The sequence below is a fragment of the Schistocerca cancellata genome, chromosome 2, assembly GCF_023864275.1.
Source record: "Schistocerca cancellata isolate TAMUIC-IGC-003103 chromosome 2, iqSchCanc2.1, whole genome shotgun sequence".
Taxonomy (NCBI): Eukaryota; Metazoa; Arthropoda; class Insecta; order Orthoptera; family Acrididae; genus Schistocerca; species Schistocerca cancellata.
Genome location: NC_064627.1, coordinates 15,257,826 through 15,280,440, shown reverse-complemented (window position 1 = coordinate 15,280,440; position 22,615 = coordinate 15,257,826). Strand labels below are relative to the sequence as shown.

The following is a 22,615-nucleotide window of genomic DNA, read 5'->3' as shown; positions in this document are numbered from 1 at the left end:
AGCCGAGCAGCGGCCGCTAGACTGGGACTCAGTGCTCATTCAAATGCTAATGTGTACACGTGTCTTGCTTGTCAACTTACTCTGTGACTTATGTGTGTTGTGTCGTTCTGAAATATATGTGTTAAACTTGACATATAACAATTGGTGACGAGGATGGGATTTTTCCTTTTCACCGTTGACCCACAGGGTTCCATGGCTACTGTCGAGCAACTATTGCAAAATCTCCTTGAACAGCAAATGCTTCTAACAGCGGCGATTCGCGATTTCGTCGCGGCATCAAATGCGGGGTGTTTCTCGTCGTTGGCTATACCTCCTTTTCCTCCTTATGACAAGACGGCGGAAGACTGGACTGATTATGAAAAACTTCTTTGACAGCACTTCTTGGCATTTCATGTCACGGACGAACAACCATGTAAGTGTCTGTTCCTTTCCTGGATTTCACCTCAAATGTATCGGTTGTTGTCGCAATTGGCTCCTTTGAAGGATCCTGCGTCTTTGTCCTTTGCTGAAATGTGCTCACTTCTGTCTGTCTATTTTCAAAAGCAAAAACATGTGGTAGCTTCTCATGTTGCATTTTATCGTTTTCAAAAACAGCCACATCAATCCTATCACACTTGGGCTGCTGAACTTCACGGCCTCAGTCGAAAGTGTCAATTTGTTACTGACGTTCACAAAGAATCCTATGCCGATTCCATGGTACGGGATGCTATTATCCGGTCGGCGCCCGACAAAGAAGTTCGGCAACGTGCCCTTCAGTTGGCGAATCCGACTCTAGATGAAGTTCTCTCCATTGCGCAGTCCTTTGAAATTTCTCGAGCCGCTGGGGCGCAAATAGAGGCGTGGGGTGATGTCAGGGGAATACAACCTCTGTGCGCTGTTGACGATGCATGCGGCGCATCCCCGCCGGCCGACGTGGCCGCAGTGCGCTCCCATACGCAGCCTCGTCCTAGCCGTAAACAACCCGCTAAGAAACTGCAGCAAAACCCCCGGCAACTTCCTTCATGTCCGCGGTGTTTTACGAATCATTCACACGAGGATTGTCCCAATGTTGGGCTGTGTGTCACAATTGCAAAAAGAAAGGTCATGTGTCTTCCGTTTGCAAATCCGACCGCATACATGATGTTCATGAACATGACACTGATTCTGATTCTGTGTTGTCGGTCAATTGTACTTCTTCCCTTTTAGGGAAGTTATTCCTCTCTGTCCAAATCCTTGGTTGAGATGTTCGCATGCAAGTGGATACCAGTTCTGCTGCCACTATAATTAATTCTTAGACATATCTTCAGTTGGGTTCTCCACTCTTGTCACCTGTCACTCGGCAATTACGGATCTACAATAAACAGAAGATTTCTCTCTTGGGACAGTTTAATGCTGAGGTATCTTACAAATCTGTCGTTTGCACTGTTCCCATATTTGTGGTCGACCAGAGCAATGCAGAAAATCTTTTTGGTTTCGATGACTTTCGCGTTTTTGGGTTCTCCATAGAAGACTCTGTCAATATTGTCTCTGATGCTATTCCTTATGCTCAACTGGATTCCTTGTCGACGACATTTTCGTCCCTTTTTTCTCCTGGGTTAGACCGTGCAAACGACTTTGAAGCTCATATCACACTCAAACCCACTGCTCAGCCTAAGTTTTTTCGGGCTCGGCCCATTCCTGTGGCGCTTTGTGATCGGGTAAAACGGGAGTTGGATTGTCTCACTACTTCAGGGGTCTTGCTTCCTGTCACTTCCAGTGAGTGGTCCTCTCCTATCGTTGTCGTTGCTAAGCCAAATGGTGATATTCGTCTCTGTGGCAATTTCAAAGCCACTGTAAATGCTCAATGCCTCATCGACACTTACCCTATGCCCCGTCCTGAAGAACTGTTCACTAAACTTGCTGGAGGCCAGTATTTTTCTAAAATTGACCTGTCAGAAGCTTATCATCAACTTCCTCTGGACACTGCTTCCCGGCAGTTTCTCGTCCTTCACATGCCTTTCGGCCTCTAGCAATACCAACGCTTGCCATTCGGGGTTGCTAGCGCCCATGCTCTCTTTCAGCGATTCTTGGAACAATTATTGCTCCCTGTATCTGGGTGTATCAATTACATGGACAACATTGTTGTCACTGGCTCCACCACTGAAGAACATCTTCAAAATCTCCGCACACTTTTTCATGTCTTGCAGACTGCCGGTCTTAAGTGTAATCTTCAGAATCACAATTTTTTCAGGCATCTGTTACATACTTGGGGTTTCAACTCTCTCGGGATGGTATTCGTCCGCTTCAGCAAACTGTCGCTGCGATCGATGCCCTTCCTCGCCCTACATCTGTTAAGGAACTGCAGGCCTTCTTGGGGAAAATAGCATACTATCACAAGTTTTTACCGTCTGCTGCTTCGGTGGCTCAGCCGTTGCATCGCTTGTTGCATAAAAAAGTGCCTTGTCACTGGTCCGCGTCATGCAATGCGGCTTTCCAGAAATTGAAGACTATGCTGAAACAGGCCCCGTGCCTGGATACTTATCAACCTGGCCAACATCTTGTTCTTGCCTCAGATGCCTCTCAATACGGGGTTAGTGCAGTCCTTGCGCACGGTTTTTCTGACGGTTCGGAACAACCCATTGCTTATGCCTCCAAAACACTCATGGATGCCCAACAAAAGTATTCTCAAATTAAAAAAGAAGCTTTGGCCATTATTTATGTTCTTCATAAGTTTGGTGTTTTTCTCTATGGCTCAAAATTACATCTTGTTACAGATCACAAACCACTTGTTTCCTTGTTTCATCCATCAACGTCACTTCCCGACAAGGCTGCACACCGCCTCCAGCGTTGGGCTCTTTACTTGTCTCGTTTCAATTATGAGATTCATTTCTGGCCAACGGCTCAGCATGCAAATGCTGATGCTCTGTCTCGCCTTCCCATGGGTCTTGATCAGGCATTTGATAGGGACGAACTTTTGTGTTTCCACCTGGATGTTGCCGAGCAGAGGGCTGTGGATGGGCTCCCCATCACTGGGGATAGGCTGGCAGCTGCTACGTGTTCTGACCCTACCCTCTCCCGGGTTTTACGCTGTATTCAGAAGTGTTGGCCAGATCGCCCATCCGCTAAGACTTCTGATCCGTTACGGAACTACTACGCTTTGCGCTACCGCCTCACGGCTAGGGATGGTGTTATCCTCCTTTCCACTGACAATGCTTCGCCGCGTGTTGTGGTACCTGCGTCTTTGCGTGCTTCGGTCTTGTGCCTCCTTCACCAAGGGCATTGGGGTGTGTCTCGCACAAAATCTCTGGCGCGCCGTCATGTGTACTGGCCTGGCATCGACTCTGAAATAGCACACATGGTCGCTGCCTGCGGCCCTTGTGCGTCACAGACTGCTGCCTCGAAGTCATCTTTGTCACCGTGGCCTTCGCCTGAGAAGCCCTGGGAGCGCATTCGTGCTGACTTTGCGGGACCCTTTTTAGTTTCTTGTTGGCTCCTTGTAATTGACGCCTACTCTAACTTTCCTTTCAGTGTCCGTTGCACGTCGCCTACCACCGCAGCAACCACCAGTGCTCTCGCCCGCATTTTTTCTTTGGAAGGCTTCCCCTCTACTCGTGTTACTAATAATGGCCCACAATTTGCCTCTTCCGAATTTGCGGATTTTTGTGCTCGTCACGGCGTTATGCATGTCACGGCCCCACCGTTCCATCCACAATCCAACGGTGAGGCTGAACAACTGGTCCGCACATTTAAGGCTCAGATGCGGAAACTTCTGACTTCTTCTGCTGCTGATGATGCGCTTCTCCAGTTTCTGGCGTCTTACCGTTTCACCCCCATGGGTGACCACAGCCCTGCTGAGCTCTTACATGGCCAACAGCCCCGCACGCTACTTCATCTTCAGCGGCCTTCCACCTCACAGCCGTGGGTGCCTTCACTTGGCCGATTCACCGCCGACGACCTCGTCTGGGTATGGGGATATGGCAGGCGGCCAAAATGGAGCCTGGGCCACATCTTAAGACACCGTGGCAATCACCTGTATGAAATCCAGACGGACACAGGTGTTGCAGTGCGTCATTCGGACCAGCTTCGGTCTCATGTGCCAGCAATGCCTGTTCCGAATACCACTACACCACCTTCGGCTCTACCTGACGCTCAGGACCTTGGCATCTCTCAGTACTCACAACACAGCCCTCTCACCGTCATCGCGATGCCAGCACCAGAACGGATGCCACCAGGAGACGTGCCCATGCAGGAACCAGAGGACCATCCTCTGTCAGAGTGCATCTACTCGCCTTCTCCTCCAACGGACGCCGACACATCGCCCATGTCTCCTGTCATATCAACTGGACGTGCTGCAACGGGCAGATTCGTGCATGGGGCCCCAGCAGATTCGACCCCTACGTCTCCTGTCATCTCGACCCGTTATCATCGGGGACACTTCCGTCTGTACGGGAAGCCTCCTCCTCGAGACTTTACGCAAGTCAAGCAACGCCTATGGACGTTAGCCATATCCAGGACACCTCCATCAAGACCAGTGCAACAATTTCAAAGGGGGGAAAAGTGTTGTGACTCGCCGATCATTCAAACCGCTGCCGCGCAATTATGCGCGGTGCTGTCTGCCAGCCATGCAGCAGCTGTGCCACCTAAGCGACCATCCGAGCAGTGGCCGCTAGACTGGGACTCAGTGCTCATTCGAATGCTAACGTGTACACATGTCTTGCTTGTCAACTTACTCTGTGACTTAAATGTGTTGTGTCGTTCTGAAATATATGTGTTAAACTTGACGTTATAACAGTAATCTTGAAACCTTTTGCTAGAAAAGTTCTGCCTAATTTTAAATAGTTGGTTACCCATTCATTTTGGCTCATGACAGACACATTCTAACTTTTGCGCTGTTAGGTCATCATAGGGCCTGCTGTCAATTATTGATTTGAATGAACTGGAGTCACCATCAATAATGAATTTAACATAGCGAACCAGACATTGTTCTTCAGAGCACTGAAAGTTCTTCATGGCTCAAATACTTTCCATTCCTCCTCTGTATCCTTCATAAGTTTTCTGACAGTTGTGTTCATGCAGTTCTTTCTGTTCAGTATTGGTACCCACTTTCGTGCCTACATGGCTATGTTTTGACAATACTTGAATATCAAGCACCTTCCCGGTATCAATACTTATGGCATTCGCACAAGAACTTTTAGACTGATGGCCACTTTTCTGTCACAGTCCGCACAATGCTATGCAAATGTCATTGTTAACATCATTTTCTTCAACTGCTTCCACTATTGCAGATTTCACTGATTATTCTGCAATTACTGTTCCCCATATCTTTTACTGTTTCTGTGTATCATGAAGTGTTAGTAGTGGACATGACAGATTCATCAAACATTTTCCTGCCCAGGGCCTTTATTGATGTGTCTCAACGATAGAGTCTGCAGCTCGTGGTCTCGCGGTCACGTTCACACTTCCCGAACACGGGGTCCCGGGTTCGATTCCCAGTGGGGTCCGGGATTTTCACATGCCTTGAGATGACTGGGTGTTTGTGTTGTCATCCTCATTTCATCATCATCATCCATGAAAGTGATGAGATTGGACTGAGAAAAGGTTGGGAATTTGTACAGGTGCTGATAACCGTGCAGTTGAGTGCCACACGAACCAACTTATTTTTGTCTGACAGATAGCATATTAAGGAATCCAAATAGTTCATAATTTGCTATTGGGGATCTATAAACAGTTACAGTCAAGTGTGGACTATTTTTCAGTATTAATTCGGGAGCACACACATCTATGTGGTGATCATTACAAATCTACTTGCTTCAATGTCTTTGAACTTGTGTACTTTATTAATATGGGTAACAACTCCTCCTTTTCCTTTATTTACATTACAGTTAAAATTCTTCTTTTTTCACAACAAATTTCACAAATTTGGTATTTAATTAATCAGTATTCATTACATTAATGTCATTCTCCTTAACAGATGAGTTGTATCTTATACTACTCCAAAACTGTTTGTATTGAATAAGACATTTGAGAAATTTCAAGTGAATGAATGTGGACGAAGAGCAAGTGTGATTAGGCTCATAGGAATAATCATTTTTGTTTTTGAAGTATAATAAGTTGAGTGCTACACTATGTGATCAAAAGTATTTGGACACCCCCAAAAACAAATGTTTTTCATACTAGGTGCATTGTGCTGGCACCTACTGCCAGGTACTCCGTATCAGCGACCTCAGTAGTCATTAGACATCGTGAGAGAGCAGAATGGGGCCCTCCACAGAACTCACGGACTTCAAAAGTGGTCAGGTGATTGGGTGTTGGTTGTGTCATACGTCTGTACATGAGATTTCCACACTTATAAACATCCCTAGGTCCACTGTTTCCAATGTGGTAGTGAAGTGGAAACGTGAAGGGACACATACAGCACAAAAGCATACAGGCTGACCTCATCTGTTGACTGACAGAGACCGCTAACAGATGAAGAGGGTCGTAGTGTGTAATAGACAGACATTTATCCAGACCATCACACAGGAATTCCAAACTGCATCAGGCTCCACTGCAAGTACTATGACAGTTAGATGGGAGGTGGGAAAACTCGTATTTCATTGTCAAGCAGTTGCTCATAAGCCACACATTATGCTGGTAAATGCCAAATGACACCTTGCTTGGTGTAAGGAGTGTAAACACTGAACGCTTGAACTGTGGAAAAATGTTGTGTGGAGTAACGAATCACGGTACACAATATGGCGATGTGATGGTAGAGTGTGGGTATGGCGAATGCCCAGTGAACGTCATCTGCCAGTGTGTGTAGTGCCAACAGTAAAATTCGGAGGCGATGGTGTTATGGTGTGGTCGTGATTTCCATGTAGAGGGCTAACACTCCTTGTTATTTTGTGTGGTACTATCCCAGCACAGGCCTACGTTGACATTTTGAGCACCTTCTTGCTTCCCACTGTGGAAGAGCAATCCGGTGAGGGCGACTGCATCTTTCATCATTATTGAGCACCTGTTAATAATGCACAGCCTGTGGCGGAGTGGTTACACGACAATAACATCCCTTTAATGGGCTGGGCTGCACAGAGTCCTGACCTGAATGCAATAGAACACCTTTGGATGTTTCAGAACACTGATTTCATGCCAAGACTCACTGACTGATATCAATACCTCTCCTCAGTGCAGCCCTCTGTGAAGAATGGGCTGCCATTCCCCAAGAAACCTTTCAGCAGCTGATTGATTGAACATATGCCTGCGAGAGTGGAAGCTATCACCAAGGCTAAGGGTGGACCAACACCAAATTGATTTCCAGCATTACCGATGGAGGGCGCCACAAACTTGTAAGTCAGTTTCAGCAAGGAGTCCAGATTCTTTTGATCACATAGTGTATCAGGTCATTGTGAACTTCACTTAAACTCATTACAGTACTTTGGTGGGAATTATAACAAGGAAATTAGGAGATGTAGATAGAGCACATGTCAGCAGTCATACGTTTAAAAAGTTCTTTTAACTAATTCGTGTACCTCGGTAGCAAGTTTGCCCTCCACGCGGTCATAACCTCGAAGTCTGATAGCCTGCTAAAATTGATACAACCAAAATATGCGAGCTGGCGTAATAAAAAGGAGGAGTGACTTACATACTACTTGCAAAAACATAATGATAGATCAAGTTATTAAGTATTAGCAGTGACTGGTTATGGCAGCAGAACCACTTCCCTGGTTTCATTATTATTTGGCATACAGAGCCTCTTCCTCTACTCTCTCATCACTCTTGAAAAATCACAGAATAATTTGCTGTTTATTTTCAATTTTGGTAGATACTTGAGAAACACAAAGTTATATTCTCATATGGTGAACAAGTTTTGTATTACAAGAACTCATGGCTCCATAACAACCTCACTTTCTTAACTACTGGCAGTAAATGATGTACAAAAGTTATAAAAACATTTCCCTGTGACCTAAGACTACAGCCAGTACAAAGTTTACAGCAATATAAAAATAGTTTAATCTTGATGCTCTATGATTGGCGGCTCTTTGTGACACGTGGTGCTGTTTCCATTTCCCCAATATGGCACTTGATCTCTTTTTACCTTGTGGTGTCCCTTGGAACAACCCCTGGAGCCTCATCTTCAACAGTTCTGTTTGTGCATATTTACCCTTCAAAAGATCTGTTCCCAGTTAATTTTATTGCTTTGCTATAGTATTCCCACCATATGATCCCTCAGTATCCTTTCTCTTCACATTACCAAACTGTGTTGCTTAAATTCTGTCCCTTGTGGTTGTAATCTCCCCTTGTGAATACCGGCTTTTCTTTCCATGCTTCTCTTCTTCATGAGCTTTAGTTAGGATATCCAATTTTTCCAAGTAACTGAAAATTGTAGTGGCCCTTGATCAGTACTTTTTAATAATTTTCTCCTATACATACATGAGCAAACTACTGATTAATACTCTCCTTGCATGACTCCCACTTTGTGGTCCATCTAAGAACTTCACCCTTTTAAGGTCCATTCGAAATACAATCAGAACCCACCACCTTTACGGCTTTATGGTGTCGTGTCCAGTAATTGTGGGGTTAGTTTCTGCAGTTATCCTTCAATCTAAAATTTCTCTTTAAAATTCTTCTTAAAATCTTTCCAGTTCTGGAATTCTTTCACATTAAAGAGTCTCCATTCTTTGCTTTTTGCTATTAGATAAAGACTGAGGGATGTATTTTCCCTTCAGCCTTGAAACATACTAAATTGTTGGAAGGATGACTTACAGTTTATAGACAAAATTACTCCCATCATTGTTTCACATTTTATGTTGTAAGTCTGGGTGAGGGCACAGTACTTCCTTTTAATTCTCCTCTGTTTTTAGGTACTGGCACCTCAAATTTCTCCTTCAGATTGCTAGTGCGGGTCACACAATCTCTATCCTCACTATCTTTACTAGAAGTACTTTCAGTACATTTAACATCTGTGTGGTTACCTGTCTCTGGTTTCTGCTTAGTAATTTCCTTTAACCTACTCTCTGTATGTTGCAATCTGTGTTCCAAAATTTACAGGTACTGAATCCACTGTTTCCGTTTCCCCAGCAGGATATTAATGGAATTTTTCTTTTCAACTAGGTAATGAAGTGACTGTTACATTCACCTGTTTCTTTAAAATGTTGGTTTCCTCTTTGTTTTTGTAAGTCAGTTGGTACATCTGAGAAAAACTCTTCCGGTAGTTTTCTTGGGCTATTTACATCAGATGACACACCCCACACAATTTCCATCTCTTCAGTTTGTGGTAGTTCTATATTCTTGTTAAACTTTTGTTTCAAACATTTGTTATTTCTTATAATTTTCTTATGATATTAGTTCTGTTGTTGTTGTTGTGGTCTTCAGTCCTGAGACTGGTTTGATGCAGCTCTCCATGCTACTCTATCCTGTGCAAGCTTCGTCATCTCCCAGTACCTACTGCAACCTACATCCTTCTGAATCTGCTTGGTGTATTCATCTCTTGGTCTCCCTCTACGATTTTTACCCTCCACGCTGCCCTCCAATGCTAAATTGGTGATCCCTTGATGCCCCAGAACATGTCCTACCAATCGATCCCTTCTTCTAGTCAAGTTCTGCCACAAACTTCTCTTCTCCTCAACCCTATTCAATACCTCCTCATTAGTTATGTGATCTACCCATCTAATCTTCAGCATTCTTCTGTAGCACCACTTTTCGAAAGCTTCTATTCTCTTCTTGTCCAAACTATTTATCATCCATATTTCACTTCCATACATGGGTACACTCCATACAAATACTTTCAGAAATGACTTCCTGACACTTAAATCTATACTCGATGTTAACAAATTTATCTTCATCTGAAACGCTTTCCCTGCCTATGCCAGTCTACATTTTATATCCTCTCTACTTCGACCATCATCAGTTATTTTGCTCCCCAAATAGCAAAACTCCTTTACTACTTTAAGCGTCTCATTTCCTAATCTAATACCCTCAGCATCTCCCGACTACATTCCATTATCCTCACTTTGCTTTTGTTGATATTCATCTTATATCCTCCTTTCAAGACGCTATCCATTCCGTTCAATTGCTCTTCCAAGTCCTTTGCAGTCTATGACAGAATTACAATGCCATCAGCGGATCTCAACGTTTTTATTTCTTCTCCATGGATTTTAATACCTATTCTGAATTTTTCTTTTTTCTTCACTGCTTGCTCAATATACAGATTGAATAACATCGGGGAAAGGCTACAACCCTGTCTCCCTTCCCAACCACTGCTTCCCTTTCATGCCCCTCAACTGTTATAACTGCCATTTGGTTTCTGTACAAATTGTAAATAGCCTTTCGTTCCCTGTATTTTACCCCTGCCACCTTCAGAATCTGAAAGAGAGTATTCCAGTCATCATTGTCAAAAGCTTTCTCTAAGTCTACAAATGCTAGAAATGTAGGTTTGCCTTTCCTTAATCTAGCTTCCAAGATAAGTCGTAGGGTCAGTATTGCCTCACGTGTTCCAATACTTCTACGGAATCCAAACTGATCTTCCCCGAGGTCGGCTTCTACTAGTTTTTCCATTCGTCTGTAAAGAATTCGCGTTAGTATTTTGCAGCCGTGACTTATTATACTGATAGTTCAATAATTTTCACATCTGTCAACACCTGCTTTCTTTGGGATTGGAATTATTATATTCTTCTTGAAGTCTGAGGATATTTCGCTTGTCTCATACATCTTGCTCACCAGATGGTAGAGTTTTCTCAGGACTGGCTCTCCCAAGGCTGTCAGTAGTTCTAATGGAATGTTATCTACTCCCAGGGCCTTGTTTTGACTCAGGTCTTTCAGTGCTCTGTCAAACTCTTCACACAGTATCATATCTCCCATTTCATCTTCATCTACATCCTCTTCCATTTCCATAATATTGTCCTCAAATACATCGCCCTTTTATAGACCCTCTATATACTCCTTCCACCTTTCTGCTTTCCCTTCTTTGCTTAGAACTGGGTTTCCATCTGAGCTCTTGATATTCATACAAGTGGTTCTCTTTTCTCCAAAGGTCTCTTTAATTTTCCTGTAGGCAGTATCTATCTTACCCCTAGTGATATAAGCCTGTACATCCTTACATTTGTCCTCTAGCCATGCCTGCTTAGCCATTTTGCACTTCCTGTTGATCTCATTTTTGAGACGTTTGTATTCCTTTTTGCCTGTTTCATTTACTGCACTTTTATTTTTCCTCCTTTCATCAATTAAATTCAATATTTCTTCTGTTACCCACGGATTTCTACTAGCCCTCATCTTTTTACCTACTTGATCCTCTGCTGCCTTCACTACTTCATCCCTCAAAGCTACCCATTCTTCTTCTACTGTATTTCTTTCCCCCATTCCAGTCAAATGTTCCCTTATTCTCTCCCTGAAACTCTGTACAACCTCTGGTTCTTTCAGTTTATCCAGGTCCTATCTCCTTAAATTCCCACCTTTTTGCAATTTCTTCAGTTTTAATCTACAGTTCTAAATTGTTTAATTTACCATGAATTATATTAATGTCTGGTTTTAAGTATGGTTTTATTCTGTTTTCAACTCTGCAATACGCTCTTCCTGTAATTTGTTGACTATTCGTGAGTTTTATTATGCTGGTTAGAAACCTCAGAGGCAGCTGACTAGTTCTCTAATTTTTTTTTTTTTATTTTTCTGTTGGATGGTTAGTTCTTTATTTAAATTGTCCATAGTGAGATTAAACACTTTATTTTGATTTGCTACCTGCAGGCGTAATTCATTCTTCAAATCTGTCTGAAGGCGTAATTCCTTGTTTAAATCTACTAACATTATTTTCATTTTATTTGTGTCTTTACTCACCATCTTTATTGTTACTCTTAGCTATGAAATTTTTTGACAAAGAAATGGTTCATTTTATCTCTTCTCGCCATTCTTTGACTGGTAAAGTTTCTCAAACTCATTCACCAGTCATTTAGTTTACACTTCTTCATCCTTGAATTGGCCTTGCAATCATCATGATAGTAGGTTCCAGCTGCAACATCAGTGATTAGCGTCGCTCGGCGATGGCTGCTGATCGCAAACGGATGAGTGCTAGTTCTTGGCACCTTCTGCTGCTGAAAAAATTTGTCTCACCATAAATACGTGGCCTCTAGTTGTTTATCTGTTGGCTATTTCAATTGGAGGCCATTATTTCCAGAAAATTGTTTTTTTGATTCCTTGTTTCTTTTCAGTTAACTTCCTTTTCCTTTTGTCTTCTGTCGGATCACTAGATATAATAATTCTCTTTCTTGAGAGTTTTTCCTCAAATTCCAGATGCAGTGGTCATTCTTATAAAAGCAGAGGGAAAAAAAATCTGTTGCCCTGTCTCCCCCATCCTTTACTATGGTGTTAAAAGCAATGTGGTTATTTTTTGCTGATACATAATATACATTTTCCATCTATGTTAGATTTTGCTCAACAGAGCTCATTAATAAGCCCTATTATTTTTGTGATAACATTCTCCATTGCAAAAAAGGAAAACATTGGGGGGAGGGGTATAATGCTCGTGCCAACAATTTTATTACCTTATGCGGTGACCATGAGGCCATTGTAGGAACAATGGTGTCTAAATTGTGTAGGACAGCTAAAACAAATAGGATGATTTACATCTTCAGATATAGTGACAGAACTCGAAAAATTTATCTCTGGGCAAGAGCATGCAGTTGAACTGTGACAGAAGGTTAAAATAATAGTGAACCATGTGATGGGTCATTATGAGATTATGATGAAAGAAACCTACCATGGTACACAGTCATTGTAAAGAAACTTCTAAGGAAACATAAGCCAAAGATGGTGAATGAAATGCATTCAGCTGTCTAGGAGGCAAGGTATGGAATCTTTAATGACTACTGTAGTGGAATATTATCAAAAGATCTCTCACAAAACTCAAATAAATTCCGGCCATAGATAAATGCTGTTAGTGGCATTGTAATTAGTGTCCGGACACTGAATGGCAACACAGGAACTAAAATCTGAGGTGGCAAAGCTAAAGCAAAAATGCTAAACCTCATTTTGCAATGTTTCTTTACAAAAGAAAATCCAGTTGTCATAATTCTTGCACCACTGGGAAGGAGAGAGAGATAGATCACAGTCAGTGACATTGAGAAACAACTGAAGTAACTAAAATTAAACAACCCTTCACGACTCGCAATGTTCCTTTACAAAGAGAGATTCAGGAGCATTGCTGCAAGTCCCTAAAACTGAATAATGTTCCAGGCCATAGGGGCCCCCTACTGAACTATACTGAATTTGGGGTTGAAGTCAAACAATGGAAACTCCGTGTAGGAATATCAACTATGTAGGAGAAGATAGATTGCTACTTACTGTAAAGAAGACACGTCAAGCTGAAGACTGGCACAATTAAAAGACACTCACATATAGCTTTTGTCCACAGCCTTTGTCAGTAAAGAGAGACACAGACAAAACGTGTTGCTTTCCACCCCGAGATGCTAGAGTTGGCAGTCGTGTGTGTGAGGTGTGCTTAGGTATGTGTGTGTTGTAGTGCTTTGAGAATTTACACATAAATTCTGGAAACAGTCTACCTTCTGCCACCTCAAACACATGATATTTTAAAGATAAGTGTGAGTTAGAGCCTATTTACTGCGCAACACACCGCAGGATTGACATTTATCGTGGGAACATAGGAGCTGCGTCATGAGCGGCACTGATAAGTGTTTGCCGGTCGCGCCTTGGAAGCTGTATTAAAAGGAAAAGGAGTGTCTGAGTAATATTCAAAAATGATTTGGTCACTGAACTGTGTTTAATGAATTCTAATGTTTGATGATTAAGTTGAATGGCACAAGTTTAAATGTTTATATGAGAAATGGCAACGTTGTTTTTTGTGATAGTTGAAAATATATTGTGGTTGAACTGAAAGTATTTGGCGAGTAACCTATTATTTCAAAAGTAGAGTCTTTAAAATTCCTGTCACTAGCAAGGGTCTTTGGAGAAGAAGTTTTGGAAGATTGAGCTAGCTGATTATCCAGAGGAAAGGCTCGGTGAGATGCATCAAGTAAATCAGCTGATGAGAGGAAGGTATGAATTTGGAATGCAATCCAGTTTCACACTGCTTCTCATGTCATCAAAACATTAGAATGTGGCAACCTAAGTGACAGGACTTAAACAAAGGGGAAGAAGGTATTTGAGTTGCCATAGCAACCAGGCAAAACAGGATAAGAGAACTGTTTTCAGTAATTGGATTGAGTCCAAGAAACCACATGGAAGAAAGTTGCGAATGCAACACAATAAAAGACTTAAGAAAGTAATAACGTCAAAGGAATGGAGAGGAGACCTCAACAGTTTAAACTAAGAAGAGTTACGATGATAATACTTTGAGTAAGAAGATTCGGTGTGGAGAGTACATAGCTCTCACACACATCGCAACTGACGCCATAGCAGTAACCAGCCTTACATCCGACTGTGCCAGCACCAGTGCTGCTCACCCCACCAGTGCTGACTCCACATCTGTTCGCCGACGCCGAAACCGGGGTTCGACAGCACTGGTGCCAGTGTTGTTCACCGGTGCTGAATACACATCCACTCATTAACGCAGCTAGAGCTCAATGCCGGGTGAGCAAAATATAATAAGTGAATATAAAGTTGAAGGGACTGTTGAGACTGTATTATTGTAGTCATTATAAGTAGAGTAGATTTTTTTTAATACTCACAAGGTCTAAAACATGTAATGTTATGGATCAAGAACAGCAACTAGGAGAAACTTCGGAACCAACCACAGCTATTAGAGTTAGTAGGAAAAGGCCAGACTGATCTGAAGTAGTGAATTTAATCAAAGCTCAAAATGCCCAAATTACTACTTTAAGTAAAAATATAGAAGCACAGAGTACAGTTTTAAATGCTCAAAGTCTTAAGTTAGATTCAGTGAATACCCATTTAAAAATTAAATTAGATGCTTAGAGTGAAGTTTTAAGTAACCAGAGTGAAACCTTGAACAGTCAAGCAACAAATATATCTTTAATAAAGACTGAATTTGAGACTCTAAAAACTATTTCTTTGAATACTCACGTAAATCAACTGTTTACTTTCTTTGACCAGAGACAGAATGAGCAATTTCAGGATTTGGCAAAGAACCTAGAATTTGATATTGAAGACAAATGTAATAATGAAGAACTCGATCTTAATGAAAAATTAAAATCTTGTGAAAATGTTTGTAAAGTTAAATTTAATTCTGTAAGACAGGAAATGAATACTTTGAAAGAGAGCACAGATTGACCTAAGGAAGGAATGTCGATTATTCAATCGAAAATCCCAGGTGTTACTACACATGTTGTTAGTTTGTGAGGAGATAATATAGGACGAAGTTTTAAAGAAAAAATGGCTAACTTTGACATTATAAATGTAAGTAGTTTGGCAGAACCATTTGAACTAATTAAAGATCGAGAAGTTACTGACAGTATAATCTCTGGAAACATTTCGACGTTTGCTTTTTCCGAACGTAATGATTCTACTAAGGTTATGGACGACTTGTTGGAAGAATTCAGATTTATGAAGGATAGAGTAGAAAATCTCCTGCGCTTTTTAATGTTGTGATGGAGGGAATGAATAGGGCAGTTATAGATATAGTAAAAGAAAAAAACAAAAAGATGATTTTTGCAGATGATATGGTAATATGGGGTGATAAAGAGGTAGATGTACAGTTACAGCTTGATGCGTGGAAGGAAATAATGAAAAGGTATGGATTAAAAATAAATAAAGATAAGAGTGAAGTAATGGTATTTGGAAGGGAGAAAGGAATCAACGGAAATATTACCTTGAATGGGGAACCCCTCAAAGTGGTAGAACGTTTCACTTATTTAGGGAGTGAAATATCTAGGGATGGAAGAATAACTAACGAAATTAATAGGAGGTTACAGAAGGGAGGCAATTTCTACCAAACAATAAAACATCTGATTTGGAACAATGAAGTTTCAGAAAGAGCAAAACTCCTTATGTATAAGAATTATTACATCCCTATTGTCACCTAAGATGGAGAAACATGGACAATGACAGAAAGGGACTGGAGCAGACTGCAAGCAGGGGAAATGAAATTTCTCAGAGCAGTTAAGGGAAAAAAAGAATGAACAGAGTAAGGAATGTAGAGATTAGAAAGGACCTCAAACAAAAAAGTATGAGAGAAGAAATTGAAAGAAAGAGATTAAGATGGTATGGGCATGTTAAGAGGATGCATGGGCAGAGACTCCCCAAAATTATGGAAGAACTAAAGATGGATGGGAAAAGACCTAGAGGGCGCCCAAGAACACGGTGGAAAATGGGAGTGAGAATATCTGTTGAAAGCAGAGGTGTGACCTGGCAGCAAGTGGAGGAAGAAAAGTGGTGGGAGGACCGAGCCAAATGGAGAGGACTCGTCAGCACCCAGACCCGGCAGTAGCTGGAGCGGGATTCGGATATAGATATAGATAGATAGAGTAGAAAATAGAATAACTTTATCTAATGTTGTGTTACTTAGTAAAGTGGTGATTGTTTTGCTGTGGGGAGACTTTCACACAAAATTTAACGAGAAGTACTGGTCGAACTTGCTCAGGTAAGGTTAATATCAGATCCATGGGATCCGAGCGGAATCATCTGTTCCCCAGGGACATTAACATTCTGAGTTAACGGGCAGAGTGACGATCATCGGACCCCGAGTTGTTTTCAGTGTTTCGTCTGTTTTATTTTTCCCTTCAAATCTTAAACTATTCTGTTATCTTGTTATCTATCAATGAATTCTTAAACTATTCTATAATTTTAGTGTATAGAAAACCAGATATGACAGAAAAATAATAGACTTAAGGGAATCACAGATAAACAGTGATCCCTAGACATGAAATCAAATGAATAGAATATAGTATTAATGGAAAAATAATATAATGGTACTATTCAAACAGAGTGATATCAAGACGACATAAACTGAACAGAGTATTTTATGTAGGTATAAAATATAGTGTAAAGTGAATAACTAAACAACTATTTGATCGTAGTGTATAACTGTTTATTTTTATAGAATATTTTATATCTTTTATGAGATGTGATGTAAAGGGGAGGGTTTATAGTAGTTTTTGAAGGGATGGGTAGTGTAAGTTCAAACATGGATAACACAGAACACACACCACACCTTCCAATCGATCTTACCCACAAATAAGTGTGACTGATTCTTCACCATTTGCCATTCCATAGGTGCTAAGATTTTTCTTCGGGGACCTCAAGGGTGAAGGTGAGAATGTCCGTTCTGTAGGAGATGATTAACACCATACGTCCTCTGGCTTCTCACTCAAGTACTGGCGAGGCAGGGTTCCTAGAGAATGGGTAGTGGAAAGGGTTTCCTGTTTTTGGGGCTATCTTCTTTCACTTCTTCGATCTTAGCAATCTATTTTTCCCTCTTTCCATATTCAGGTACTTCTATCACGGAAGTCTTTCTCATTTTCCGTGGTTTCCAATAACCTACAACTTAGGCCAAAGAATCAGGCTACACAGACACTTACACACACACACACACACACACAAACATACACACAAAATACAATTACACAAACAATGATCTTACACATCACTTTAGGGAGATATGCACACATTGTCATTTACTTAGTGGTTCTACATTGCCTGTTTTGGACAAGGAGGATTTCATATCACACATGTGCATAAGTGTGGAAGAATACGATAATTGCATAAGTATATAAAAACTAGAATGATTCCACATTGAGTATGCATAAAAAAGAGGCTTGATAAGGAAAGAGAACATAAGCCAGAGAGGTCAATCTAACAAATATTCTGATGAATTTGAATTGCAGGATGATAGTGGGACTCTTATAGCTTGAGTAAAATCTATTGAATAGAGTATATTGGCATGGTTAGGAGTTGTTGAGTAAAGGAAGACTCTAGGGTATGAAATGAAGTATTAAGAAGCAAGTGTAAAGTGTGAAGTAGATTTTTAATTTTACCAGAGAATATTTAATTATAGGTTACATAAAGAAGTATACTTGGGCAAGGAACCAAGAGGCCTATTTGTAAAGTATAATGGGTGTGCACCCAGCATTTATTGAATATAAAAGGCAGGTAGGCAGACCTAAGGAAGGCTGACCTATACTGTGCAGACAGGGGCACCAAGAAGGTGATTGACCTGTACCATAGGAGAATAGGAATTAAGAGTGGCATACCTATTGAAACGGAAGGTGGAAGTGCACTTACAGGGTCAACCTATACGTAAGGTAAAGATTCTGATCCGAGGGGAAAAGGACAGTATCGTGACAGAAGTTACACATTTCGTAGGAATTACTCTGGTAAGTTTGGATTCTATATAACACTAGCATTATTAGGTTGTATGAATATCGGAAAGAACACGTTCATTTTTCTCTGAGTCCCTCCAGATTGCAGTCACGATAAATAATGATCTAGTTAGTACAAAGGAAAAAATAGTACATAAAATTAGAATAAAGGATGAAATATTTGAGTGTCCATGACACTTGGAATTTATTATTGGAGCTGAGGAGAGAGTCCTCACCATTCATAAGTAAGAGTAATGCGGAATGAAATCAGAAATAGAGGCTTATGTTCTAAAAGCAAAGTAGAGTAAAGAATTAGCGGAAAGACAACAATTGGAAGCCTGCTCTATAGAGTACAAGGGTGCATGAGAAAAAAAAAGAAAAGGAAATTTTGTATATAAATTTGTGTATTAAATGATTACTTTTGAAATGTGGATTGTTACTAGGTATGATATTAATGTACATAATGGTTATGTATAAAATACCGCATGTTTGATCTGAGGGGGGGGGGGGGGGGGGGGGGAATTATGTAGTGCTTCGAGAATTTACTTACTTCATGTCTTAACTCTGAATGAAGCAAGATGTAAGTCATGTTCAAAAATGATTTGGACACTGAACTGTGTTTAAGGAATTCTAATATTTGATGACTAAGTTGACTTGCACAAGTTTAAATGTTAATACGAGAAATGGCAAACTTGTTTTTCGTGATAGTTGAAAATATATTGTGATTGAACTGAAAGTATTCGGCGAGTAACCAATTATTTCAAAACTAGAGTCTTTTAAGTTTTGGAAGATCGAGCTAGCTGATTATCACGAGAAGAGGATCAGCTAGATGCATCAAGTAAGTCAACTAATGAGAGGGAGGTGTGAATTTTGAATGCAATCCAGTTTCGCACCGCTTCTGGTGCCGTCAAAAATGTGTGTGTGTGTGTGTGTGTGTGTGTGTGTGTGTGTGTGTGTGTGTGTGTGTGTGTGTGTGTGTGTGTGTTCGTGTGTTCATGTGTTCGTGTCTTTATTGATGAAGGTTGTGGCCAAAAGCTATACGTCAGTGTCTTTCAATTTTGCCAGTCTTCAGCTTGGCTTGTCTTCTTTACATTAAGAAGCAGTCTTCTTTTCCTACATTCTTGAATTCATGGTTGAGTTAACTCTCCTTTTACCAGCATCTACCATAGGTCCCTGTAACAAAAAATAATGGTTACTGGTTGGAGGAAATTACAGGTCACACTTAATGTATGTACACAAAGGGTATCAGAAGTGATCCACAAAAATTCCATCCAATATCTGTGACCATACATATCACAGAATCTTAGAACGTATTTTGAGCTCAACGGTAATGAGGTACCTCAAGTAGAATGCCAACAAATACAGATTCCCTAAACATCAGTCACATGAAACCCAACTCTTAGATTAAGCTGGTAACAGATTTCATTTCATTGGTAGGACCCAAGGGAAATGCAGTCAGTCTACCAAGGGTATTGCTTTTCAAATCACTCTTGCAACCCATCCTAGAATATTGCTTGTATGTGTGGGACACATATTAAGTAGGTGCAACAGAGAATATTGAATGTATACAGAGAAGAGTGGCACAAATGATAACAGGTTTGTTTAACTCACAGAAATGCCAAAAATCCTGAATAGCCAGATTCGTGAAGGTAGACACCAATTGTGAAAGCCCATTCATAAATTTTCAGGAACTATTCTTAAGTGAAAAATGTAGAGGTTTCTTAAGGCCCCTATGCATTGCTGACATAGGGCTGGAGGAGGCAAGAGTCTACTATTGACAGTGCATGCAGAAGGAGCCCTAACATGTGGTATCCTCTGCTTTGCACTTCACTTTCTGTGCAGAGTATGTATTATATGTTGTAGTATAAAAAACTGAAAAATGATTTTGTATTTCCAGATCAAATTTACTTATTTTCTTTTGCTGATCCTTCCTTATTCATCTTTCTTGTCAGACATTTGTTTAGTTAATGAAGTATCTGAAGTCAAAGAATTTGTAGATGTATGATATGGTTATTGTAGTTTCTTGACGAGTATAGTTCATGTGGTAGTGTTTTTATATGTCTTATTTCAAACTTTTTATTACAGAGTCTTGTGGATGCTACAATTGAAGTTTACCATGAAGCAACAACGAATTTTCTTCCGACTCCTACAAAATCTCACTACACATTTAATTTGCGAGATTTTTCACGAGTAATAAGAGGTGTCCTTTTAGTTCCAAGCAGTAACATGTCAGAATCTGATAAGCTCATGCGTTTATGGATACACGAAACATATCGAGTCTTCTACGATCGTCTGGTGGACACAGACGACAGGTGAGATGAATGTAACAACAATCCCTCCAATCACTGTGCAATGACCCTGAATCACTATTGTGCCCTTTCCTCAGTAGTGACTGACTCTAGTACTGTTTACAGCCAACTTAATAATGTTTCATGTAAAAGCAGTTCTCAGGATGAAAGAAAATTCATAAATGGATGGATAAAGTGGTGGTGAAAACTCAGAGTGAGCAAACCTAGTTATGGGGCATGTATGACTTAAAAGAGGTGGTAAAGTTAAAGAACTGTTCCATTAGAGACTCATGGAATCAGCAAAAATCTTTTATCTAAGTGAAATGGACTTTAAAACTATTAAATTTACCATCATTGTGATTATGGCAAGGAAAACATGTTGTAGAACATTTAGTATTGGATTTTAACCCTCACGCAGGCGCGCCTGTGTATAAAGTGCAGCACTCACAAATAACATTGGTTTGTACTATCCCATTGTTGTTTTACAATTGTGAGCTCATAACTATTCCTTCGTTATTGGTTCAGCTGACACAGTAATAAGTTCTGTTGTCCAAGTGAGCAGCAGTGATACAGAATAAATAGCGAGCTAGGTGAGAAAAAAAACCTATGATCATTGCAAGGAAACGATCCAGATTCTGAGGTAGCACCACAGTCCCAAAATAAGGCAGTTATCTGCAAGATAATTAGTAATGAAATAAGCAATTGTCAGGGATCTGAATGCAACTGTGCTGTTTACTGCTTCAAGTGGGTCAATAGTGTGGAGTAACACTTGTGTATGGCAACAGAGTTATACGATGAAAGATTTACTATTGTTTCAGGAAACAGTGATTTAGATCATATAATATTAGCTTATTGTATCATTCTTTAATTAAAATAACATTAAAGTGTAATTTTTGTTCATACTTTGTTTCACTTGGTAACATACGAACACATGTGTACAAAGTGCACTGTGCGCTCGCTCTTGTTACAAAAAATGGCACACCTGCTCAAGTGTTAAAGAGTCAAGCTAGGACTTTTACATTATATTATCCAAAATCAATTAAGAAGACAAAATATTGAAAAACAGTTTGACATTGTGATATGCATTTATTGCAGTTTCTTACTCATTAATTAATCTTTTCAGAATATATTAATAATTTCACTCTTACAATCACACAGTGCTCTCTCCTGGTGTGTGTGTGTGTGTGTGTGTGTGTGTGTGTGTGTGTGTGTGTGTGAAGGCAGAATGTGCTTAGTGGATAGAACAGTATGTATTGGACAGAATGTCTGGCTCTCAGCCCTCTTGTCAGTTGCGCAGTTCTCCCTCACCCATCATTTCTTCCATTTCTGGCACTGATTAATGTAAGATATCCATTCAACATTTAACCAACCAAGGAATGTGAAGGAATGCATAACACCACAGATACTTCATTAACTTCTGAGCCAACTGTCTTTTCAAAGTCTCTCATTCACAACTTCACTCATACCCAAACAGGCACACTAGTGTTTCCCACCTATATCTTTCCATGCGAGCTTTGATTCCCTTATTTTATTTTGCTGATTGTTTCTCCCTTTGTAGGTAAGCATCAACAAAATGTTTGTGCATTCGGGGGAGAAAGTTGCTGAATGAAATTTTGTGAGAAGATTCTGCCACAACGAAAAATGCCTTTTTTTTTTTTAATGATGTCCATCCCAAATTATCATGTCAGTGACACTTTCTCCCCTATTTTTCAATAATACAAAATGTGCTGTTCTTCTTCAAACTTTCTCGCTGTACTCCGTTAATCATATCTGGTAAGGATCCCGGACTGTGCAGCAGTGCTCGAAAAGAGAATGGATAAGGAAAGTGCAAGCAGGCTCTTTAGTAGATCTGTTGCATCTTCTAAGTGTCCTGCCAATAAAATGCAGTCTTTGGTTAGCCTTCCCCACAACATTCTCTATGTGTTCCTTCTAATTTAAGTTGTTCTTAATTGCAATTCCTAAGTATTTAGTTGAATTTACAGCCCTAAGATTTGACTAATTTATCATGTAACCGAAGTTTAACGGATTCTTTTGGCACTCATGTGGATGAACCACACTTTTCATTATTTAGGGTCAATTGCCAATTTTCACTCCATACAGATATCTTTTCTAAATCATTTTGCAATTTGT

The 22,615-nt window shown here is 40.5% G+C and overlaps 1 protein-coding gene across 1 annotated transcript in view; it reads left to right on the top strand.

Annotated features, from left to right (window-relative positions):
• The window catches only part of LOC126163202 (dynein axonemal heavy chain 3), a 1,221,238-nt gene that overhangs the window by 629,849 nt on the left and 568,774 nt on the right, over positions 1-22,615 (top strand). Inside the window, exon 35 of the mRNA XM_049920156.1 lies at positions 20,283-20,509. Coding sequence (XP_049776113.1) covers positions 20,283-20,509 — 227 coding nt within the window. The remainder of the gene's footprint in view (positions 1-20,282; positions 20,510-22,615) is intronic.